The sequence below is a fragment of the Equus caballus genome, chromosome 19 (genome assembly GCF_041296265.1).
Source record: "Equus caballus isolate H_3958 breed thoroughbred chromosome 19, TB-T2T, whole genome shotgun sequence".
NCBI classification, from domain to species: Eukaryota; Metazoa; Chordata; class Mammalia; order Perissodactyla; family Equidae; genus Equus; species Equus caballus.
This window is the reverse complement of record NC_091702.1, coordinates 45,514,990-45,540,811: the sequence shown is the minus strand read 5'-3', so window position 1 is coordinate 45,540,811 and position 25,822 is coordinate 45,514,990. Positions and strand designations below refer to the sequence as shown.

General features: G+C 48.3%; 1 protein-coding gene across 39 annotated transcripts in view; it reads left to right on the top strand.

Annotated features, from left to right (window-relative positions):
* KALRN (kalirin RhoGEF kinase) overlaps positions 1–25,822 on the top strand; it is a 641,465-nt gene that overhangs the window by 209,982 nt on the left and 405,661 nt on the right. For all 39 annotated transcript variants that reach the window (XM_070243654.1, XM_070243649.1, XM_070243655.1 and 36 more), the window contains 2 exons: positions 12,754–12,946; positions 16,352–16,864. In XM_070243654.1, the coding sequence (XP_070099755.1) occupies positions 12,754–12,946; positions 16,352–16,864 (706 nt within the window). The remainder of the gene's footprint in view (positions 1–12,753; positions 12,947–16,351; positions 16,865–25,822) is intronic.

The following is a 25,822-nucleotide window of genomic DNA, read 5'->3' as shown; positions in this document are numbered from 1 at the left end:
TAGCCATCATTCAGAAGGCTGCCCACTCTCGCCTTGGTCCTGCTGTCACCCGTGCCATTTGTGGAACTCTCTTTGGGAGCTCCCTTCAGCTGTGGCGTGCCCTTTTGACTATCCACAGGATGGCACAGCTTGTTTTTCTCCTGAGCAGACTTGACTTTTAGAAAGTGTTTTGTTTGAAGGTGGCATCAAGGACAAGCCAATAGGTGGGTGCAGAGGTCCTGCTGTGTTTTTCAGGCCACTGGACCTGTCACTTTAGGGCCACACCTGGGGATGCAGGGAGTAATCTTGGGGCCTGAGTCTGTGCTGTTTAAATAGGACACGCCACGCCATGTCCCGGGGAAACAGAGAATCAGCCCATCCCTGCCCCCGGCACATTTGTAACCAGAGTCTTTTATTTGTTTGTTTGTTTGTTTAAACAGCTTCATTTGGGTGGCGTTCGGGAGCCGACTTTAACGAGGGGAAAGTGGCCAGCTTCCTCATTTGGCCTCCAGCGTGAGGTGTCCCTGGGACCCTGACTGGGGCGAGTTGGGTTTGCTTCTGGTAAAGTCGAGGGTGGGGAACTGCAAGGGGGAGTTCCTGGGTCTGGAAATGGGCGAGCAGGTCTCTAGAACCTTTACTGTACTCCCACTTAACCACCGTGCGCGTTCCAGTCACCAGGGAGCTCTTTCATGCGGCTAGGCCCAGCCCCAGACCAGTGAGTCAGAGCCTCCCCACTTTACGGAGGAGGAATTGAGGAGAAAGCATCACCTTTGACCTTTGCCCCCCCAGCCCTAGCTTCACAGGTCAGTAGTGCAGAGGTAAAAGATGTGTTGTTAAATGGGTAGAAAAGACACAAATTCTTTGGAGTAATCGTGGCCCAGGAAAGTGGACAGAAAGTGTCTTCCAGTAAACAAAACAAAAAACAAGAAACAAAACAAACAAAAAGCCTCTGGATGCAGCAACATGGGTCCTGAGGAGGCCTCGGTGGTAGCGGAATCACATGGTGACAGAACGCCAGCTGATGGTGGACAGTGTCCTGTGAGCCTGCCGAGAGGTACGTGACAGGCAGGGGAGCCCACCCTCCTCTCTGAGCCCCTCTCTCCCACCTTTTGGACATCCCGCCACCCGGGAGCCCTCCACATCGTGAGGACGAGTTTGAGACCTGTCTGTGCGAGCAAAGGCTTGTTCACGACGCAGCGTTCCCTAGAGGGTGGCTCGTTCCTCTATAAGGCACTGCCTCCTCTGAAGCTCTTTTTACTGCTTCTGATTATGCCAATTAGAAAGCTTAAGACAGGTGCTAAAGTGTCTATAACACTTCTCTCTAACACCTGCTGCTTTCTGGTTGTTCAAGAAAGCGGGTGTGGTGTGGTTTGGGGCAATTGGCGGAGAGCTGCTATTAGAATAGCAATAAGGAGCAGAACACGGGTTAACACAGATCAGGATGATGGGCAAACGATTGAAACAAAATCCAGGTCCTTTAGCCAGAGGCTCTCTGCAGCCTGAGGATGGCGTGAAAACTCCGACACAAATGGGCCGGGGAATCGTTTATCTCCTCAGAACTCCAAATTCTGAACTAAATTCTCCTCGAATTCTGAAAGGGGAATTTAGCTCACAACATGATTCCAGGGAGAGATGGGCACTGTGCGGTTCTAGGACAGGTGTGAAGTGCGTGGCTCGCGGGGTCTGCTCCCTTCCTCCCTGTGTGGGTTTCTGTCTGCCCGCGGGGAACTGTCTCCAGGCGGTAAAGGCTGTCCGTGCACTGCCATTGGCCTTCTTCAGTCGTCGCTCCAGAGCCTCCTGCACTGCTAGTCCTCCTTGCACCTGTAGGGCCAGAGCTGTGGGTGGCAGGGCCTGTGCGGCCCTCAGGAAACAGGAGTCCTTCACTGCCTTGTCCTTCCTCTCCGACACCCCCTCCTCAGGGACTAGTGTTCAATTTGTCACCTTCCCTAGACAACTGAGTGAATAGGTCTGATTCAGAAGTTACTTCTGTTCCATCACAGCCCAGCCCTGGACCCTCCGGGGCCCCCAGACTAGGATTCTGACACCCCACTCTGCTGACACCCTGTACCCGACAACCAGCACCAACTGAAAGCCCCCAGCAGCACATACTCAACAGACATCCTTGTTGCCCCCTCGCCTGGTCTGCCGGGCTGGTGCTCATGGCGGGTCTCTGCTCCCCCACCTGCCGTCAGGATGGGTGGATGTTATGTTTATTCCAGTAGCGGTTTCAAGTGAGAATCTGCCGGACGTTCATAGATATGGGGTGAATCTCAGGTGCGTCAGAGGAGCTGGGGCAAACGGGGTGAGGCCAGCTCTGGTGCCGGAGCACAGTGGAAACCACGAGCATTGTGGTCCTCATTCCTGGGGAAGGGGCTTCGGGACTGAACACAGGGCACCCTGGGCCTCCAGACCAGGTTGTCTGATGTCTCGGGGGCTTTTCCCTCCTCTCAGTTCCTGAATTCTCGGGGCTTTAATAGAAGACCTTCAGCAGGGAGCTTGATACCTGATCTCTGGCCCAAATGGCCAAAACATCCCCCCTACTGTGTCACTTCCCTCCTCTGGAACCCCGCTGCCCTCTGCTCTAAAATGAAGGATTAGCAGGAGTAACCATTAAAGTTGCTTCTGGCTCAAGCGTTCTGTGTCTCTCTGAGGCAGGGTAGCATGACAGATACTGGAATCGAACAGACCAGATTGGAATACTGATTTTACCTCATCCTAGTGACTTTAAGCAAGTTACTCAACCTCTCTGGGCCTCAGTTTCCTTAACTATAGGGTGGGATAATAATAGCAGCTACTTGTGAGTTTCTTGGGAGGGATAAATAAGGTAATACGTATAAAATGCTTAGCAGACATAAAATTCTCAAGTGCCCAATAAAACTAGCTTTTATCATTAATACATGTGTATGTCCTGTTTTTATCAAAAACAGCTGCTCCAAGTTTCAGTCGTTTGGCTCTCATTTTATATTTCTCTCCAGCCTGAGGTTTTGAGCTGCTCGAGATTTAGAGCTCCAGCCTGGATCTGGCTGCTGGCCCCCTGCTTCCTTACTGAGCTTCACTACCTGTGCTTTCTCCCTGTAATGGAGGAGTCGCCAGCACACAGGCTCTTTTCCACCTCAGGGCCTTTGCACAGGCTGTTCTCTCTGCCTGCATTATTCTTTCTACAGTGTTCTCTTAACTAGCTCCTTCTCATACTTTTAGTCTCTGCTTAAATGTCAGATCCTCATAGTGGCCTGTCCTGATTACCTGATAAGTTCTTAAAACTTACCGCAATTTGCATTTATTCTATTAATCTAGCTACTGTCTTGTGTCCACGTCTGCCCCTAGAATGTGACCTTCATGTTTCTGTTTTGTCTACATTTATATCCCTAGTGCCTAACACAAAGTAAGTGCTCAGTAAATATTTTTGGGGGGGGGGAATAAATTAATGAGTTAATAATATGATATATTTATATGATACCATATTATTTATAAAGCACCTTCATGACTAGGCTCTCATTTGGAAGCTGTATAAATCTCTGGAGGGATACAGGAGGTGGTGGGCCAGAGGCTGGCTCTGATTACCCCACATATAACAGCTGCATGCAGAGCAAGTACAAGGTGATGGCAATGCATGGGAAGAGCCCTATCTCAGGGGATGCAGTGGGCTGGGGAGGGAATCTATCAGTAAGAGAAGACTTCTTGGAGGAGGAGGCATGTGTCGAGCTTTGAAATGTGAGTAGACGTTATCTAGGCAAAGATGGGGTTGGGGTGGGTAAGCACAAAGGCGTGGAGGGATGAGAGGCCAGGGCCTCATACAACATGGACACGGATAAGGAAGGTAAGAGGGGCATGGATCATATGTGTTCTGTTTTAGCAAGGCGGAGATCGCTCTGACAGAGGTTAGGGGAGACCCCAGGGAGAAGGTGGCCTTTCGGTCCAACCCTTTAGCCAGATGATCATGGGAGGTATCCAGGGTAGTTCAGTGGTGTGGCCAGGATGGAATCCAGAGGCACGGTCTGGGCTTCCCTTGGCCAGGGACCTGAGGAGGAGTTGAGGGAGCAGGGATTGGGAGGAAGTGGCACTTGGTTCCCTGAGGCCACGCCTGTAACGCACGGTGAAGTCCTGGCCTGGAGCTGTCACCAACAGGTACTCTGCCCTGCTGTCCAGGTCCCAGAGCAAACCTTGGCTTGAGGCACTGGTACCTTAATCCTTGCTCCCCAGGCTAAGGCTGTTGAGTCTTCTGATGTGTGAAGCAGGGTGGATAATAACAGCAGCTAAGACAGACGAGGCGAATCCAAAGGCTGGCAAGCAGACAGGTCATGTGAGTGTGTGAATGAGCTTGGAGAGGCTTAGAGAATGGAAAGACCAGAAAGGACCATGATGCTCGTGGTTTCCACTGTGCTCCTGCACCAGAGAGCTGGCCTGACCCATTTGCCCCGGCTCCCTATGATGCCACCTGAGATTTACCCTGTATCTATGAAGACGCTTGAAAGCCTTACAAACAGCAGCAGCTGTGTCTCATCAAACCACTTTGGGGGACTGGGTTCAATAGTGGGCTGCTGAATTGGGAGCTCTGCTAGGCATGGGGGGCCACCAGGAGTGCAAAGGGTCAGTGACATGCCTGTCCATTGGTTCCTCACCGCCCACCCCTGAGACCCTGCACACCTGGACCAGTCAGGCCCTCATGGAGTTCATAGCCCTGTGGGTCAAGAGACGACTCTGGGGGCATCCAATGTGGGTGGGACCTACAGGGACCCAGAGAGACACCCAGGACTTGCCCGGAAGTGTTAGATGAGGCTGCAGGTTAGGTGTGTGATAAGGAGCAGAAACTCCGTGGTGATCTCATGGCAATTTAAAAGTAGAGAGGGGAGCCCGAGAAGGAAGAGCTCCAGTGGGCATCTGGTTGAGCACAGACAGCTGCACTGGGGAGGGCAGCCAGCCCTTTGGGGAAAGCCTCCCCAGGCCAGGAGAGGAGCTCGGTCTTTTCAAAAAGAACCAGAGAAATGCACCGCCAAGACTGAAATCCTCCCAGCCTGTGCTTGCAATAAATGACTCCATTCGAGAGAGCATGAGGCCATGGAGAGAGAAACCCTCTATCTTTTCTTATTGTGAGGAAGATTGGCCCTGAGCTAACATCTGTGCCAGTCTTCCTCTATTTTGTATATGGGAGGCCACCAGAGCATGGTCTGATGAGTGGTGTGTAGGTCCACACCCGAGATCTGAACCCGCGAAGCCCAGGCTGCCGAAGTGGAGAGTGTGAACTTAACCACTATGCCACCAGGCTGGCCCCAACCTGCTAACATTTTTGACAGGCTCCTGTATAGTGTTTCTGTTGGTTCACCTTGCAGACATTGTTCTGACTGCATAGTTGTCTTCCCTGCTGATTATTGATGCCTGTCCTAATCTGATTTAGATGAAGTATCATCAAACTCTCAAAAGCCACACCTAAGAGAGTCTGGATGTTGTCCTTGGGTCGCCTGGGGAGACTCCTGGGCCTCATCTCAGACAATTTTCATCAATATCTGAAAGGGGTCCCCAAAATCAGCGTTTTTATGCAAATGTCCTAGGTGATAATAAAAGCCACTGAAGTTTGCAAAGCATCGGCATAAAGAAGTTCAAATGCTTTCTGAGACAGCACCGGCTTGCTGAGTGAAAACAGCCCCAGTGACATGTAATGAACAAGAGTAAATGGTCTAGAACTGAGTGCAAGAAACATCTGATCCATCACGCGTCCAGTCAGTGAATGTTCCTGTCCTGGGCCTGAGAGCCCCTAAGCATCTATGAAACAGCTCACAGCTCCGTATAAAGGGACTGGGTTTATCACAAAGGCTGTGAAGCTGGCCAAGGGGGTCCAGATCTCAAGCCCCAGATGGGAAACTAGTGGGGCAGGATGGGGTGGGGGGTGGCGCCATGGCTGTGTTCTCCCTCTGAAGTAGGGCAGTGGGAGAAGGGGAGGTCACGCGCCCCCCTTTCCGCTCCTTAGTGGATTTAAAAGCTTGCTGCTCCAAACTCCACCTTGCTGTGCTCCTGTCCTCACCATACATGATGCAAAATTCTGCCCCTGAAAATTTAATTTGGGCTGATAAATATCATTTAAGAGTAAATAACCTAAAGGGAGAAGGAAGGCTACCCATTAGTGATATTCTAGTGTAAATTGGTTTGCTCAAACTGCTCCCCATCTGAGCAGACTCAGTGAGAGGAAGAGAGGTCTGGGAGCCTGGAGGCTTGGGGAAGAGGCAGGCTGAGGAGCCACGTGGGCCTTCGGGGAGCCAAACAGCAGCAGCCCGAAGGTCCTGGTTATTCCCAGAGTCGAGCCAACAGGGCCAGGGGATGGGAGCGCTGTGGAAGCAGCCTCTGATGCTTTTGACATTTCCTCTAATCACCCCAGAGATCAACGAGGAAGACCGCTTCCCTGCTGCGCCCAGTTCCTCCCCACGCCCCTCTGAAACTGCCGTGACAAGTGCCACCAAGGCCTCTTAGTTGCTAAATGTGACAGTTCTGATCTCAGTTAACGATTTACCTCTCTGCGGTGTTTGACGCCGTAGTTCTTCCTTGAAATCCTCTCTGCCCTGATTTCTTTGACTTTGCTCCTCTCCTAGTTTTCTCTCACCTCTCCACATTTTTTCTCCTCAGGCTCATCTACTTTCTTCTCCCATCTCTTAGACGTTGATATTCCCATCAGTTGTATCCTTGACTCTGATAATGGTTCTTCTCATCTTACCTGTTTTCTTTGGGTGATCTCACCCATTTCTCTGCATGTCTACTACCACCGTTCATAGCTTTATTCACTCAGCAAATGTTATTGAACCCCTACTGTGTGCCAGGCACTGTATGGCTCCCACGTCAAAATTTGCAACCCAGATTTCTCTTTTAATCTCCAGATCATAATCAAATTGTCTTCAGAATTTCATATATCTATGAAATTCATATGTGTATGTCTTAGGCTGTGTTTCTTGCAACAGGGACTCAGGTGCAAATGATTTATTAAGGGCATTCTCTTCAGGAAAAACTTGTAAGGACGTTGGAGAAGCAGAGTAGGGAAGGGGAGGGACTGAGCAAGGATGTGGTCCCAGATAAAGTCTAGCCGGGCACTGACTGGGGAAATGAGAAGGCTCTGGAGCATAAGTCACACTTCAGAGTTTCTCCGCCCTGAGGTAAAGGGTCAGCTTTGGCACCCTTGTATAAGAGAGGCACTGGCCCCCCTGAGGTGGAGTTTCTCTAGGAGAAGTGGAGCCCGTCAGCCAAAGACAAGTGTCCAGAGATGGTCAAAGGCATAAGCTGATAGCTGCAACACTCTCAGAGCTGGGGGCTGGGCACAGTGGTCAATTAAGGGGCCCTGGGTGGGATACCAACAACATCTCCTACAACAGCTATGATCTACATGGTACAGACTATGTGACTGCACCATTGTATGTGCTTTATGCATATTAACAAACTTAACCTTTAAAATAACCCTGTAATGTAGTTGCTATTATTCATATTTATAGTGAAGGAACTAAGGCATAGAGGTTAAAAGCAACTTGCCTTAGATTCCTCAATAAGTAAGTGATGGAGCTGGGATAAGGAAGGGTGGTTCCAGATTCCGTACCCTTGACTGCTACCTCTGTTTCCTCAGTGGTTGGAGTCTTAGCATACACCAGGCACTGTACTAGGCACTGGGAATCCAGCAGTGCAATGAATACAAAATCTCTCTCCTCACTGAGGTTACTTCCCAGGGAGGGGAGATGGACACTAAGTAAATAAGTAAAATATATGATTCAGGTGGTACTAAGTGCTAAGGAGAAAAGTAAATCAGAGAGGGAAGGTGGGGAGTGCTGGGTGGCAGGTCAGCTTTACCCAGGGTGGCCCAAGGAAGACTTCTCTCAAGAGGCATTTTAGCAAAGACCCAAAGGAGATGGTTCTTTGCTTCTGCTTTCACCACTCCCTCTGGCTGACCCCAATTTACTCTCCCTCTGCACAGCTTCAGGGTAATCTCCAAATCACCTGTCATGTTCTTTTCCTGAATGACACCCGTCAGGGGTTCCTCATTGTCCTTAAGATAAATCCAGTGCGCCTGGCCATGGTACAAGACATGTCTTCCTCTCCCGCCTCTTCTCTGGAAGGCCTGCTTCTAACATTGTGATGCCCGGGGCAAGAGTACAAATGGAAACCCACATGCCCTATGTCTAAATATTGAGAATTAGTATAGCACATGAACAAACTGTTAAATAGAACATGTTCTACTCTTCCACCTTGACAAATACATCTTCATAGTGATGTAGGAGGCCAACTTCAAGTTTAGACTTCTTGGACTCCTCTGAGTACAGGGAGGCCATCCCCTAGCCTGTGGTCTACCTCACTTCTCTGCCCATTGCCCAGCTCTGTCTTCCACTGTGGGGGCGCCTCACGCGTGCATGTGGACACCCCAGCTCACATATCCATGTTCTAGCCACATCCTTGCAAATAGCAGCCCTTTGCCACCCCTCAAGCCTAGGGCTCTCATTACTGGTGGTGTTACTTGCCCTTGGGGTGTTGGACCTTGGAAAGAGGTACACATGGGCCCAAGAAGTAGGCTAAGGGCTCTTTGGGCAGAGACTTTTAGGGTTTCAGATACTAGGAGTTTGGTCTACAAGGGAGAGGTGCAGCGTGGACTCTATTTGGGCGAGTCTCCTTGGCCCCGGGGTTGTGGGGGGGTGGGGTGTGCAGAGGAGGGTCAGAGCCTGGAATAGGGCTCTCTAAGGCATTCAGAGCAGCCCTCATCATCACTCTTCCTCTTCCACGTGCCTAACCAAAGTGAGTTACTTGAACTTTCTCAATGTGCCATGCTCCTTTGCCTCTGTGATTTTGCATAGACTGCAGAGTGGAGGTCGTCCACTTGGACTCCTTGCCCTAATTTCCCCCATCTCCTGTGAGCTCCTTAATCTAATTCCCTCGCCACTAACCCTTAACTCCCCCCCCATCACAAAAACACCGCACATGGTGGCGATGTGGTGGGTGTAATGTGACAGTGACTTGAGTGTGGGTTTCACGGTCAGCCGGCTTGGTTTTGATTATCTACTTAGCCACTTACTAGTCATGTGACCTTCGGCAAGTTCTGTGCCTCATTTTCATCCTCTCTTACATGGAGATTACCATACCCAGTTTATAAGGTATTATGAGGATAAAGTGAACTATTGCGTGTCAAGTGCCCAGCCATGGTCCCTGGTGTAGAATAAATGCTGGTAGGAAGCTCTTTTCCCTTCCCTGGCTCTGCTCCTTCTATGAAACTGAACACACAAAGCATCTTGGGAGATCAGGCTATTTTCACAGAAAGATGCCAGTTAGGTTCGCTCTCAGCATTCAGCCCCTGGGCCTCTTTTGCCACCTCCTGAGTTTGGGAGAACTTCCTAGAGAATAATAGTACCTGATTTCTACTTTTAGTTGTCAGAAATTATTAGTTAATAGTTAATAGAAATTATTAGTTTATAGTGTATAACCTGCTACTGACTACTATATTTACATGCTAGGATGGTCAAACTCCAGGTCTTGGTAGCAACACTGACTATATGTTGTTAGGGGTGGAGATTTCTCATGTTGGCATAATTATGGTAACAGGGATGGAGTTGAGGAGCAGGTACACAAGGAAGTCGGTTGTCTCTAAGGAAAAACAAGACCCACAGTTACCTTGCAGTGCCTGACATCAGTGGGCATGCAACAAATGTGAGTCAAGCTAACGAAACTAAGCTCAATGAGAAAAGCTGTTAAACCCCAATAGAAAGTAGCTCACAGAAGAAATACTTATGGGCCGATAAGCTAGAGCTAGTAACCAAAGAAATGCAAATTTAAATGTTTTGCAATATTTTTCCTAAAAAATGGGCAAAGAGTTTTAAAATTCAGTGAGCAGTGCTGATGAAGATACAGTAAGCGGGTGCTCTCATGCGTTGCTGGTGGACATAAAAGTTGATATGCCTTTCTGTAAAGCAATAATGAGAATGATTAAGTTAGGTATAGGTATAAGATGGACTACGTGTCATTAAATGTAACAGTTTCAAAGAAATCTGAGAAAAAATGAGAAAAAACTCTATGTTACAGTAAAAAGTAGAACACTGTACAGCATGAAAATTATGTACACCAAAAAGACTGGAAGGAAATAGGCCAGAGTATTATATATTCCTACCGTTAGCATCTTTTATATAGATCTTTGAATATTTTAACTTTTCTATAATTAACAGGTGTTTATTTTATAATGGAAAAGAGATTCCATAATTTAAGAAAAAGTCACATTGCTTTCAGACAATTATTTGTGGAAGACTGTGGCTACTTGTTGATTCAGTAAGTGTCAGAGAGGGAGGAGAGGCACTGCTTTCCCTGTGGGATGCAGGATTTGGGGAAAAACAAAGGACTCAGCCTTCCTCCCGTGCTGAGTCTAGTCCTTTGTATCAACAAGAAGACATGGAAAGAATCTCTTCGCCTGGGGAGTTTCCTGTCTCTCTGGGAGGCCTATGGAAGCTGCCTTCTGCCTGAGACAGTCACAGCAGCTGTGGTCTCTTCACTAGTCTCATCTTCACCAATGATGAGACATTCTCATCACTGGTTGAGATTTGAGAATGAAGCCTGAAAAGGGGTTTTATTTCCTTTCAAGGCCTAAATCCTCCAACGGTGGCATTACCTCCAGTAGCTATGAGCAAGTGAATATGTGACGGTGCACATCTGTGGGTCACGCACCATACACAGTGATATGTGACGGTGCACATCTGTAGGTCATGCACCATGCACAGTGATATGTGATGGTGCACATCTGTAGGTCATGCACCATGCACAGTGATATGTGATGGTGCACATCTGTAGGTCATGCACCATGCACAGTGATATGTGATGGTGCACATCTGTAGGTCATGCACCATGCACAGTGATATGTGATGGTGCACATCTGTAGGTCATGCACCATGCACAGTGATATGCAACGGTGCACATCTGTGGGTCATGCACCATGCACAGTGATATGTGATGGTGCACATCTGTAGGTCATGCACCATGCACAGTGATATGTGACGGTGCACATCTGTGGGTCATGCACCATGCACAGTGATATGTGATGGTGCACATCTGTAGGTCATGCACCATGCACAGTGATATGTGATGGTGCACATCTGTAGGTCATGCACCATGCACAGTGATATGTGATGGTGCACATCTGTAGGTCATGCACCATGCACAGTGATATGCAACGGTGCACATCTCTGGGTCACGCACCATGCACAGTGATATGTGATGGTGCACATCTGTAGGTCATGCACCATGCACAGTGATATGTGACGGTGCACATCTGTAGGTCATGCACCATGCACAGTGATATGCGACGGTGCACATCTCTGGGTCACGCACCATGCACAGTGGTTTAAGCAAGCACAATCTGGGGAATCGAAAATTAAGAGAAACACCCTCAGGAAATGCTACACCAGTATTTACGTAAAAATGTGAACTAACCAAAGTCTATTTTGAGTTATAAAATAAATACATAGATTAAATAAACCAAGGAGGATGGAAGGAAAGACCCCTAATGACCAAAACATAGCCTTCCCCCCAAACTGAGATATTATAACTGTTCTGATCTTCTTTTTTATTTTCTTTTTGATTCTTAGGAATTATGAAGTCCAAGTGTTTAAGTGAACTTCGCTTCTTAATAAGTTTATAGCAATGTCTTGATTCACTTAACATGATTAGTTTTGGGTTTTGAGATGGTCACTGTCATTTCTTCTGGCCTCAATTTCAAGAGTAGCTTCCTCTCTCTTACCTTCCAGAAACGTGCCTTTTTACATGCTGACTCTTAGAATAGAAGCACATGAGACAGCTGGACTGCATCCCCCTTTCTGGTCAGTCCCACCCTTGGCCATCTAAGAGTAGTCAGCATGACTCAGCAACCTGAGTTTTTTAAATTGACGTGTTTTGAACTACAAGTAATACATCTTAAATACAGTGGTGGCAAATATATTATTAATACTTCGTGCACTGTCTCTAATCAGTTGATAGCATCAGGCTAGAGCCCCTTATTGGAAAAGATGCTTTGGCCCAGTTTGGGTTCAGTGGCAAAGTGTGCTAGTGTCTGCCACTGATATGGGCGCGGGAGGGTCAGCACTCATGCCTGACTTCCCACCTCGGATTAAGGGTACAGGGTTCTGGTCTTCAGAGAGCTTGTATTCAAATGGAGAAAACATGATTCATCCCAGGAGCAAGACAGGGAGACAAAAATTTAAAAAATCAGGGGACTGGCCTGGCAGTGTAGTGGTTAAGTTCATGCCCTCCGATTTGGCGGCCTGGGGTTCACAGGTTCGGATCCCAGGCGCAGACCTATGCACCACTTACTATGCCATGCTGTGGTGGCGTCCCACGTACAAAATAGAGGAAGATCACCACAGATGTTAGTCCAGCAACAATCTTCCTCAAGTGAAACGAGGAGGATTGACAGCAGATGTTACCTCAAGGCCAATCTTTCTCACCAAAAAAAAAAAAAAGAAAAAAAACAATTAAAAGAAAATTGAGCACAACAGTGACTACCTAAACAGTGAACATCCCAACAAGTGCAGTAGGCATAGGGAAGGCTGAGTTATCTGCTAGGTGCAGGAGGAGGCAGAACGCCCTTGGGCAGATGGGGTTAATCGAGAAAGGATCTCTGAGCAGGACACTTTGAGTGGATTGGAAGGCAGCCAGGAGAGTGGGTGTGAAGTGCGAAGGGTGGTCTAGATGAAAAGGAATGCGGGTTTTGGATGCTTTTTGAGTGTGCACTCCAAAGTGTCAGCTGCCCAGAGTGACCCTGCCTGACCTCTGGCCTCCCCACAGCGAGGACGTGTGCAAACGTGGCTTCACCGTCATCATCGACATGCGGGGCTCCAAGTGGGACCTCATCAAGCCCCTCCTCAAGACGCTGCAGGAAGCGTTTCCCGCCGAGATCCATGTGGCCCTCATCATCAAACCTGACAACTTCTGGCAGAAGCAGAAGACCAACTTTGGCAGCTCCAAATTCATCTTCGAGGTGAGCCAGACCTCTCTCTCAGAACCCCGTCTCCTTGCCCTTCTGCCACGCACACCTTTCTCCCTTCCCCGTCTCCATCTCCCCTGCCACATGCAACAGGTCAGGGGCTGGGATCTCAGGATTCCTTGGCGGCTGTGGCCTAACAGTTAGAGTCTGGGGAGGAGTACGAGGCTCCCGGGATTGTCCCAGGTGCACGGTGTCCTGAGGCAATCCTGGTTACTCCTGGCGAGCGTGTAGACTGGAGCAGTTGCTTCTGGGGGCAGCTTTGTAATTTGGGTCAAATGCTTTAAAAAGAGTTTGTACCCATCGATCTAGTAATTCTTCTTCTAGGAAAATGTTTTTCATGTAAAAGTTAAACAAAACAAAAAGGTGAAGAGCTAATTATAATTACAAACAAAAAAATGTCTACAAGGATGTTCATCACAGGTTTTTGTGCAGTAATATACACACACGTATGCATACACATATTTACATATATATATACATACTTACACACACATATATAGTTTGTATCCTAAATACCCATTAATTTTGGTGACATTAATACATAAATACTGTGAAGCCATTAAAAATCATGTTTAGAAAAATAGTATTGAAAAATGCTCATGATATGTTGTTTTTAAAAAGGCAGGTTATAAAACAGCATGGGCAATATTGTCTAAAATTTGTTTTTTAAGTGCGTATATGGAGAAGAAGACTGGGACACATGAAAATGTTAGCAGTGGCTTAGCTTATTAGAGGTGGCTGGATTATGGGTGATTTTTATTTTCTTCATATTTTTCTGTTTTCTTTTGAGAATTCTGTATTCCTTTTATACTCAGGGAAAAAGTGTTATTTTTTAACTAGATTTTTCCAGAGGGCGTATGTGTCCCCCTGAGAATTTTTAGTGACAACACATCAGATTGAATCGATGATTTAGGAAGCTTTGTTCCAGCCAGCTCCGAGCTGTTGGCCTTTCTGGGAATTCTGGTCCTCGTCTGCATGGGGACGAACCTTGTATACGTGTGTATGTTGGAAAGGCAGAGCTGCTCTTAGTCTTCTAGCAACGCATTCCAGACTTTTGTCCCCCAGGGGCCAGGAGCGCCTGTTTGTGGGGGGGTGGCCCCATATAGGCTGCAATTTGAGCACAGCAACCTGACCACCTGGCTGACCAGGCAGTTCTTACTCTGTGAAAAAACACAAGAAATGTGACTTGGGATAAACACAGTTAACTCTCATGCTCTCCCAATACCCCAACTTAATACTAGGAATCCTATAGGAAACTTTTCGTGTTTTGGGTTTGTTTGTACAGAGGTGGTGACAAGCAGCCTATAAATTATAAGCTGGAGAGACTGAAGACAATCTTTCTAACAAGTGTTGAAACTTGCTTCAGCATGGCTGCCCAGCACTTCCCACCTCTCTGTACCTGCTTCACCCCAGGTTGAGCAGGCTTGTCTCTGCCTCCTAAACGAGTACAGGAGACGTAGCCAGGGGCCTCCCACTCAGAAGAATGTTTATCAAGTATACTTCACAAACAGCAAATGAAATGCCCAGCGCAGACTGAGGCAATAAGTGATAGAGGGGAGAGTACAGGCTTGTTCAGTAGCAGATACTTAATGAATAATTGGTGAATGTAATCCTGGGAGGATTCCTGGAGGTGGTAAACTTTGAGCCAAATTCAAAGGAGAAAGTGCTCTAAAACAGGACTTCTCAAAGTTTAATGCACAGAGTCCCCTGGGGGTCTTGTTAAATGCAGATTCTGACTCAGTAGGTCTAAGTAGGGCCTGAGATTCCACATTTCTGATAAGCTCCCAGGTGATGCCAATGCTGCTGGTTCGAGGGCCATATATATATATGTGTGTGTATATATATATTTTTTTCATTTTTTAATTTTTTTGGCTGAGGAAGATTTGCCCTAAACTAACATGTGTTGCCAATCTTCCTCTTTTCGTATGTGAACAGCTCCCACAGCATGGCCACTGATGAGTGGTGTAGGTCCACCTTCGGGAACCAAACCCAGGCTGCTGAAGCAGAGCACACTGAACTTAACCACTAGGCCACTGGGGCTGGTCTAGGGCCATGTTCTGAGTAGCAAGGATCTAGATTAGCAGAGGTTCATGTTGCTGGCTGCACATTAGGAGTTTTTAAAACTACCCATGCCCAAGCTCCCATGCAGACCAACTAAATCAACACTTCTAGGGGTGGGGGTTTGAGCATCAGGGTTTTTGTAAACTCCCCAGGGGTTTATAATGAGCAGTCAAGTTTGAGAACCCCTGTTCCAGACACAGGCAGCTCCTTCCTGTGTCTTAGGAAAGGAGATGGAGGGGGAAAAGGGGATGAGGTGGAGATGCTCAGAGAGTGCAAGACAGAGAGAGACAAACTGCTTTTAAGGGTTCTGGTAATGATGCAGCCCTCAGAGCATCACGATGAGCACTAACAGGGGATGAGTCTGCGCTCTGGGCCAGGCGCCCTAGGTGCTTTCTGCATGCTGACGCATTTAATTCCAGCACAGCCCTAGGAGGAAAGCGTTATTATCTCCATCATACAGAGGAGAGGGCCGAGGCACTGAGAACTGAAATAGCTTGCCCCAGTTCACACAATTAGTAAGTGTAAGGCTGGACCCTAGATCCAGATATTTCTTTGATAGCCTCTTCTTCTGCAGGAGAGAGAAGTCGGAAATCTTAAGGGAGGGAGAGATGTTTCTTGACAAGTTGGGGTTGTTGCCTGTGCCGTCATTTGTTGCTTTGTGTCCTGGAGACAAACATTCTATATTCGGCTCTCCAAGAGCTTGCAGGGGGCTCACAGAGAAAGCTGAGGGCCCAGACTTCCTGTCCCCCAGCCCTGGTGCATTCACTGTATCAGAGAAGGGTGTCTGCTAACAGAGAGTCTTGTGGTCCAAGACCCACCCGACCTGAGGCAGGAAGGTCGATTCTGCCCTCCTTGCAGCCCAAGGATTGACCCACACTGCTTAGTCCAACCGCAATGATACCCTGGGTTGTGGGTCTGGGTGTTAAAGCTACAGAGAACTGGACCCCCAGGCACAGGGTCTGTGCTTCCAGCTTCTCCCGCTTCTAGCATGTGAAGCCCTGTTGAGGTGGCATTGGGGGTGGGTAGGAGGAAGATGAGGACAGTGGGGACATAAAGGCAGTCTTTCCTTGAATGGCAAATGTTGGGCAGGTGGAGAGCTTTTTGAACCAGTCAGCGAGTCTGTGAAACTGCTGACCCTGGCTGATTTATGGCTCCTGACCAGTGGGCCACATGCTCTCCACTTGCCCTCTCTCCTAGGCAGGCTGTGGTCATTATTATGTGTACTTATCTTGGCCGTTCCCCTTGACTTACTTTCTTCTGCCTTCTGCTGCCCTGAGGTCTTCCCCCCACGGGCCCCGACGATCACTGAGTCTCCCTCTCTGTGTCTGCCCCTCCTAGACGAGCATGGTGTCCGTGGAGGGCCTCACGAAGCTGGTGGACCCCTCCCAGCTGACGGAGGAGTTTGACGGCTCCCTGGACTACAACCACGAGGAGTGGATCGAGCTGCGGCTCTCCCTGGAGGAGTTCTTCAACAGCGCTGTGCACCTGCTCTCACGCCTCGAGGACCTGCAGGAGATGCTGGCCCGGAAGGAGTTCCCCGTGGATGTGGAGGGCTCTCGGCGGCTCATCGATGAGCACACGCAGCTCAAGAAGAAGGTGCTGAAGGCCCCTGTGGAGGAGCTGGACCGGGAGGGGCAGCGGCTACTGCAATGCATCCGCTGCAGCGATGGCTTCTCAGGGCGCAACTGTATCCCCGGCAGCGCCGACTTCCAGAGCCTGGTGCCCAAGATCACCAGCCTCCTGGACAAGCTGCACTCCACCCGGCAGCACCTGCACCAGATGTGGCACGTACGCAAGCTCAAGCTGGACCAGTGCTTCCAGCTGCGGCTCTTTGAGCAGGATGCTGAGAAGGTAGGAGGGGAGCCAGCCAAACTCAAGTGGGGCTGGAGTCGGGGGCATAACTTTTTAGGGAAACTGATGGAGGCTGCTAGTCCAACTTTGTGATTAATGATAATAGTTTTGTGGAAAGCTTTAAAAAAGCGGTGCCTACTGGTTTTAGCTGGTATACATTTAATTTCAATCCTATATTTGCCGTTGATCACTGACTTTTTAAAGCTCCCCTTATATAGTGTTTATGATGTCCTGGGTACTGTTCTAAATGCCAGCCCTGGTGGTCTAGAGTTAAGATTTGGTGCTCTTATCGCCACAGCCTGGGTTTGTTTCCCATCAGAGAACCACACTACCCATCTGTCGGTTGTCACACTGTGATGGCTGCTGTTGCTGTGATGCTGAAAGATATGCTACCAGTATTTCAGATATCAGCAGGGTCACCCATGGTGGACAGGTTACAGTGGATCTTCCAGACTAGATAGACTAGGAAGAAGGACCTGACCACTCACTTCTGAAAAAATTGGCCGTGAAAGCCCTGTGATAGCAGTGCAGCATTGTCTGATAGAGCACCGGAAGGTGAGCGGATGGCCCAAAAAGAGCGGGCAGGGTTGGGCTCTGCTGTACACAGGGTCCCTAAGAGTCAGAATGGAGGGCACCAACAACAAGCTGTTGTAAGCACCTTGTGTAAGTTAACTCATTTTCATCCTCTCCATCTTATTACATGTGTTATCATTATCCCATTTTACATATGAAGAAACTGAGAGGCCAAATAACTTGGCCCCACCGGAAGTGTAGTTTGGCTCCAGAGCCCCCACTGACACACTGTTGCACACTGCGCCTCTCAGGGCATGCACTTAGTGTTCAAGCTGGCTAAGCGACAACAATAACAGTACTGTTACCAGCCTCGATGACTTGACTTAGTGGTGATCGTCCCGCAGTGTACTTCCCTGTTGACACAGCACTTTCACATGCGGAGTCTTATTTAATCTGCGCAGCCCTTTGATCCTTTGAGGTGGGGGTGGTGTCTGTTGACACAGGGAAATGGGGGCTCTTTGATCTCGGGGCTACAATGGCAGGCTTGACATATGAATCCAACTTGCTTCCATTTGAAGTCCAGGGCTCTTCCTGCCACACCACTTCTCTCTGGAAGTTTTTCCTCAGCTGCTGAGCCCTTTCTCAAGGAAGACCTCATTTTTCTACCAGGGAATTTTCAAAGCTTTCCCCTTATCGAGAGAGAGATGGAAAACGCGAAAAAGAAAGATGTCATATAGTGCCTCTTTGCTGAGGACACAAAAGTATCTTTCTAGATTCTCTTCAAGCTAAAGAAGAGAGTTAAATATTATATGCACTTTAAGAAGAGCAAAATGGGCTCTCCTCCTGTCAGTTTTCTGGGAATAACATATATTTAAATACACAATACTACACTTAGGAATACTGTGAGATCTCTCAGTAACCTGTGCATTTTACAGACGGCATCTGATATAAGTTTTGTGTCCTTCAAGAGCTCATATTGAAAATGTCTGTAGGTATTTTTCAGTGATGAAAGCAGGATATAAACTCTATATACTTATCATCCCAACTTATGTGAGAGTGTCAACAGAGGTATAACTGGAAGAAAATTCACCACAGTGTTAATAGTTTTGATTTCTAGGGCCCAGGCTTATGATTGATTTTAATTTCTCTGTATAAATTTTCTGTGCTTTCCAATCTTTTGTAACTTATAATCAGATGAAAATCAATATGTGTAATTTTTAAAGAATGCGTAGCCCCTTTCTACAACAGAACTTTTGAACATCTTTAAGCCAGTTTTTGGAAGACATGTGAAGGAGTTTCTTGCCCTACCTTAGGAGTTGTGTGGTTTCCGTGGCCTTCCTGAGGGCTCCTCGCCCAGTGGTCTGGCAGCCTGGGTCTGACTCTGGCCTCGCCTGCTCCGGGAGAGGCCACTAGGACTGCAGAATCTCTGTCGCGGCTCAGCAAGTGATGGGAGACAGCAGGTCAGAAGCCAGCTGCTCTGCGAAGCAGAGGCAGGTGCTTTGGCTGGTGTGACCAGTCTTGGAAAGGTCTGGAAGGTCTCCTTTTTGCTTGCAGTCTCTTCTGCTGTGGGTCAGGGAATCTGCTTTGCAGCCTGGCCTGGGTGCCTGTTTCAGTGAGCCAGGGACAGAAGGGGAGGCAGGGGGCTTAGGTCTGTGTCTGGATGTGTTTTAGAGTTTGAGGCACTTCACCGGATCCCTGAAGCTCAAGGATGTGAGAAGCTTGCAAAGGGCACAGATAGTGCCTGTCTCAAAAACCAAACCAAACAACATACCTTAGCCTCAGAAGTCCACAGGTAGGAAGGCTGACCTTCTACAGTCAGCCAAGGGCCAGTCAACCCAGCAGCCATTGCTGCCACACATGCACCCTCTCAGTTCATGCTCTCAGAGTCGTCTGGTCTATTATTCCTATTTTACAGCTGAAGAAATGGAACCTCAGAGAGGTGAAGTGGCTTGCCCGCAATCACAACTGCCGGCGAGACAGAGCCAGTACGTTGTCTGACTTCACAGCCCACCCAAGCTCTTACCCAATATCCCTCCTGTTCCTCTGCCCCTGGGACCTGCCTCATGACGCTACTGGACACTGCCTGTTGGCCTCCGAGCCCCCTGGACCAGGCCTTGATGACTCTGGAAAAATCTCACATCCCGCATTATGCTCACTCGGCAGCAGGGGCTCTGAATCTTTCTGTGCTATGGACCACTGTGGTCTGGTGAAGCTCTGGACCCCTTCTCAGAATAATGTTTGTAAATGTACAAAATAACGTATACAGGCTTGGAAAACAACTATTGAAATACAGTTACTAAATTTTTAAAAATAACAGTAACACATGTACTTCTGTAGGAACATATTTAACAATAAGCTCTACTTGAAGTCTGGTAACTATCATAATTTTGAAATAGTGATGCGCATAAATGATATTTCAGGGCCATAACTCTGGTGTGATGTGAAAATGTTTGTGTTTCTATTGATGTCAGAGGTACAAGTATTGCTAAGATTCATGTCGTTTGCTGCCTGAATTCATAATTGATGAGAATGCTATATTTTAGTTAGAGGTCAGTGAAAATCATGTTATTTTCCCTATCCAAGCACAAGATCCCAAACACAAGATTCTGTGTATGGACTGTAAGTTTAAGATCCATGTTCCATTGTGTGCTCATATCTCAGAAAGAAGTGTGTGTGCACATGTGTGTGTGTGTTTGTGTAGAGGGGGAGGGGAGAGAAAATAAAAAACAAAACAGAGGGAGTGAAAGGAAGAGGGCAGCCCAGAAATATTTTGCTATTGAGTCAGCGGTGAAAATGCTGCTCAGGCTTGACCCAGCTGCCACAGAAAATGTGCAGGGAACAGGGGAGAAAAACAATCCTTTTAAGTTGCTTCAAGATTAATTTGAAATATCTGTGCAGAGCTGAGCGCCTCAGCCCTTGACTTATTTGGTATTTTTTAAAGGGGGTGAGGAGGGTGGCGGTTTGGGGTAAGGGTTGTGTGCGCGGATCCACATCTAAACAAGGGCGTGAGGAAATAGTTAGTGTGTGAGCCGTGTCTAGTCTCCTTTCTGGTGGCAGGCTTGTCAGGGGCCTCTGATTCCAGATCTGGGAAGCTCTTGGCCATTGAGGAGTCTGGTGGTCACCCAGCTTCTATTTTTGTAAAGGGGTGGGCGCAGCGTCTCCCCTCTGGCCCTGTGAGGTGACAGCTTGTTCCCCAGGGCTTGACTAATGGGTGATCTTCTCATTTACCAGCTGGCCTTGGGGAGCGAGGCCACTTCTCACCACCTTCCCCTGACCTCTGTGATGACCCCTGCATTGCTTATCTTGGGGGTGGTGGGGAGTGAGCCATTCTCTCTCCCAATTAAACATTTAGGGAGGAGGGACTCTGTTTCCACAGATAATTCATAAAGCAGGCCACTCATTCGTTTAATAAACTTCTGTTGAGCAGCTGTCATGAGCCCAAAACACGGCACTTGGATAAAGATGAGTAGACCAGAATTTCTGTCCTGGAGCAGCAAGCTGTCATAAACTCGTATTTCTCCTTATTTATGTCTGCTGCGTGTACCCCTCTGTCCTAGGCACAGCCTCTGTGATTGGGGAGTTTTCAGAGAAGAGGGAATATTGCAGCTAAGGAATGACAGGAAAGCCTTAATGAGCAATTTGTGGGAGGACTGGGTAATTCAGAGGTGATTCGAGTAACGCACAACTCATCTTGTTGCAATATGAACACTGCTACCTCGGCCCTGTGCCCTCTCGTCTGTAACTAATGGGCCTGTCTTCCATTGTGTTCACAGAACACAGGCCGGGGCACCCCTCATTAGCCAGGTGCAGATTATGGCTCTCTTTGCAGCCCTGCTTCACAGCAGGCTGCCCCCCACCCCCTCCAGCTGCGGCGGACCCTGTGTGATAAAGGTGTCTGCCCTGCAATCGCATCCCATTACCAGAGAGAAGGGAGGCCTCTTCCCCATTAGGGAGCAGTTTGTGGGATTAAGGGTCATTAAGTAGGCTCGTTGGAGATGTCCCCTTGGAAAAGGGAAGGGTGGGTGCCGGTCAGTGGAGGATGCATCTTAAAATGGCAGAACTGGACGAGACCTTGAGATAAAAAAGTCTACCTCCCGCCCACTGTAGGAAACCCAGCTGTGTCATCTTGATGACAGCCATTGTGACCTCACGATGCCCATCTACGTGCTAATGCCAATGATAAGCATCAGACAATATTGAAGCTGCTGCACCATCCATCTTCTGATCTAGGAAGACCTGCAATCTTCCAATCTTTGTAGGGAAGGAGAAGTGCTTGGAAGGACTCCAGTGCATAACTAGACTTAACTGATGGAGAAACCTTTGTCTACTTCGCTTCTGAATAAAGAAGGCTAGACTGATGTCTAGCCAGGAGGCCATACTCTAGTCTTGGCCAAAACCCTTCTGGAAAGGAGGAGCATATTCCCACTTCCTGTGTGAAAATCTCCAAAAGAGTGGACAGAGCTACCCAGTGGCGCTTCCAGTATTGGAATTGTGCTTATTATTGGTTTATGCACCACGTTGTGTTTGTTTCAGTGTAAACCTGTGCTTGGGACATGCCCAAGACAAGATCTTTATCACCGTGCTTGGGAGGGTTTACGGGCACCCACCTCCTCCATGACCAAGACATCTTCCCGGGTGAGAACCGCTCGTTTGCTTAGAGGAGACTGGCCTCAATGGCTGCCCGAGCCTGCCCTCCCAACGCTGCCTGTGGGAAAGCTCCCTCTGGAGAACCTAATTTTAAATGCCTTCCTGCATATTCATTCTTGCATGGTGCAATTCGAGCACACTTATTGGTGTTCTGTCCATGATGAAATAGAGCTGAGTGGGGGTTCAGATTGGTCCTGGGGTGCCGCTTACCAGCTGGGAGACTTTAGGCACATCTTTAAACTCTGACCCCCAATTACGTTCCCAAGAAACAAGGATGAATATTTGGGCTAGCTCAGTGCCTACACATTTCTTCTGCTTCCACATTGCAACTTCCTCATATACAATACTCTCTCTTTGTGACAGTGTCTTTCGATGGGAGAAGTGGGATGGCAGGGCATGTGTGTGGTCATGGTAGTGGTGGTGGTGATAGAGAATAGGCTTGTAAAGCCACGTATCAGCATCTCCAGAGTAGTTTGGTAAAGACCCCCACCCATCCCAGCTCAAATGTGCCTGCCATTCCTCCTTTGAGACTTGCCACACTAAATGATATCTAAGCCCCTTTATAGCTTAAGAATTCTATAATAATTTTTGCCTTTTTGCTATTCATTCTCCCCTATATGTCTGCAGGAGGCTCTTCTCTCTTCAGGGTTGTTTCCTTGGTGCTGATGGACAATAAGAAACTTTTCTCGGCAATTAGAACCATAATCTATTGAGTCTTTTCCTGCTTGGGGAAAAAAAAAGAAAAGCCCAAGATGCCACCCAGGGTTGTTATGAGAATCAAATGGGATGAGGTATGTGGAGGTGTCTGGCGCCTGGGCCAGCATAGCTGCTCCCTAGACATCGGCTTCCCTTCCGGCTCCCTGCACCACTTCGGTCATGCTCTACTCTTTAGTCATCCAGCACCTTCTGAGACCACGCAGAAGGTCATTAATGCTGTCTTCTAAATGAACTTGCTCCAAAAAATTTTTAGTGATCCCTAATGGAGCGAAATCAAGAATTGATTTTTGAGAGAAGTTGGTAATCATGATGTAGCTTCATGGGGGTCCCTAAAGATCACTAAATGGTGTGGTGCCCCTGAGTGAGGCACAAGAGAGGAGCACCCAGGTCAAATTGGGGTCATCTCCAATGGCTCAGGGTTGGGGCAGCCGTCATGGGGAAAGGTCTCTGAAAAAACAACGTCTGTCCTTGAAGCAGCCACAGAGGAAAGCAGTGCTCCCAGAGGGATGTGATCGCCCCTCCCCCTGCTCCTTCTACATCTGAGACACTTGTCACCTTCAGCTTTGTGTTATAGCTAAGAGCGTTATTTGTCTTATTCTCCTGCAAACTTGGGCCAGAAACACTTCCTATAGTCCACCAAAGAAATGCATCTATGCATTTTGATATTCTTGGAGGTTTGTGCAAACAAAATAATGTTACTTTCATGTTAATAACCGTGAGAAAATATTCACGGGGCCCACTGGGTGAAGGGCATGGCGGGAGGCAGCACGGACTGTGCTGAGGGTTGCTTGCTTATTGTGTTTTGCTGTTTGTATGTCCTGTTAACCACATTAGCAATTCAGGACATCCCCCGGATGCCCCGTCACTGGGCAAAGTATCCACTGCTGTTTCCTGCCCTCTCCCTCCAAGGTATAAACAGTTCCAATCACTCCCCAGGGCCCAAAGCAGGACCCAAAGTCTCCTCCTGCCTGGGGTGACAAGAACCAGTGGGGCCAGTTGTGGAGAAATTGCGCTGCCTCTCCTTCCTTCCAGACACTGGCCCGCTGCCTCTTCTCTTCGCCACACCTTCACCCCCCACACCTCTCGAGCCAGCAGTGAGCACAACTCCACAGTCATTTGTCAAACTGAAGTGCCATTGTAGTAATTATAATACGTCATATTTTTTGAATGTCAGTTTTTAAAGTGTTCTCACACCCCTGTCCTTAGAGATTTTCTGGTCCAGCCCTTCCTTTTTCATAGAAAACTTTGACCCAGAGCAGAGACCCACCCAAAGTCATCCAGTCCGTGGTTCATCATTTGGTCTCCCGTCTACTTTGTGTGGCAGGCCAGGAGGGCGTGAATATGAGCATCATTTTACAGATGGGAAAGCTGAGACTTGGTGAGGTTGGAGGTGTGCCTGGAATAGAGCCAGGTAGGCAGGAAGGGAAGGGAAGCCCTCTGCTCTGAGGCCGGTGCTCCTCCTCTTTCCCCAACACATACACACACAACCTTGTCTTGCAGGAGAAGGGGCGCCCCTGTCAGCAACCTAGGAAATGACTAGAAGGGCTGGGGAGGAAAGGAGAGTAGGGGTCACTTGACCCTGTCCTCACCACTGCTGTGGTAAAAGGGCAACCACCAGACAGGCCTCCAGGGGGCATGCCGACAAGTCTCTATGATTCAATGGCCTGAGCCCTTCGAGTTGGGAGGGAGGCTTCAAAGAGCTGCGACCTTCGGGGCAGCCAGAAGGGCAAGGTCTTTACTGGGCAGTTTGTAATTTCCTGCTTTTTTTGGAGAATGGCTCCCGTGCCCGCCTGTCCCTGCCCTCCTCCTCCTCCTGGGGCCTAAACCACCGCCCTCTCCACCCCCTGTTGACTGGGCTCAGGGCGAGGAAGTGTGTCTGTATCCCGCCCCAACACAGGACACAGCGTCCTGTATTATTTCCAGCCTGCTGGTCCTGGGAATCTCTACTTACTTTTTCTCATTTCCTCCCCTTGAACATTAGAAACATTAGATTCCAAAAATAATCCAAGTCATAGTGTTCTGCAGGCTGCATGTGTGTTTTCTCCCAAAGCTGTTTTTCTCCTCCTTACATCCTTCCTCCCTCTCCTTTCTTTCCTCTCCTGCATTTTCAGCCCCACTGTATGCTAAGGTCACCAGCCCTGCACGAGGAGTGTGGGTGTGGAGAGCAGAGTGGAGGAAGGACTGGAAGGAACACTGGGCAGGGGAGGCTTGGCTCCCTCCCCAGTCTCTCATGAGGGCTGGAAGGGGCTGAGACCTGAACTGTCATATGCAAATAGCCTGCATATATGGCGCCTACTTGTAGGTGGACCCCGTAGAACTGTGGACCCCATAATGACCTCTTGGAACTGAGAACGTGGACACTGTTTTAACAACATTTTCCAGAATCCAGGTTGTCACACTGATTCTGTCTGAAGCAATTTAGGTGAGCTAGGAAAACAAGAAGGTCCTGATCAGAAATAGAAGTTGTGTGAGGCACAGGCAAGTAACTGAGAAAGATTCATTGATTCATTCATTCGTCAACAGATGTTGAGTGTCTACTATGTGTCAGGTCCTCTGCTAGGTGCTGAGGACCACGTCTTCCCACCCCAGGCACTGGATGGGGGAATAGTGTAAGGAAGTGAAGGGAAAATTAGGTTCAGCATTGATGTGATTCTCCATACCTTGTAAGAAAATTATGGCTTAGAAATAGAAACCACCCTAGAGGTTAGAACCTGGTTAGATATCAAGGTCTCTGTTGCTTACTGGGCAGAGGTCAGGGTTGGGGGGCTCTGGTGTGTTTGGGGAGTGAGTGGTGAGATGGTCCAAGACGAAAGAAAACATGTCCACTCTGCTGCAGTAGGAGAAGTGGAGGAGATGTCTTAAGTGCACTTTTTGAACAAAAGACATTCAGGTATAATTTACAAAGTGAAAAAACAAACTGAGTCTCTGGGGTAGGGAGCTTCTTCACAATTCCCTTCCAGGCATTTTACTTTGAAGAACCCACTTTCCTTCCTCCTCTTCACCTTCTCTCCTACCCCCTGCACCCCTCCAACTGCCTTTCCCATTTGTGACCTTTCTTCTCCTTGCCCTGAACCTCCTCCA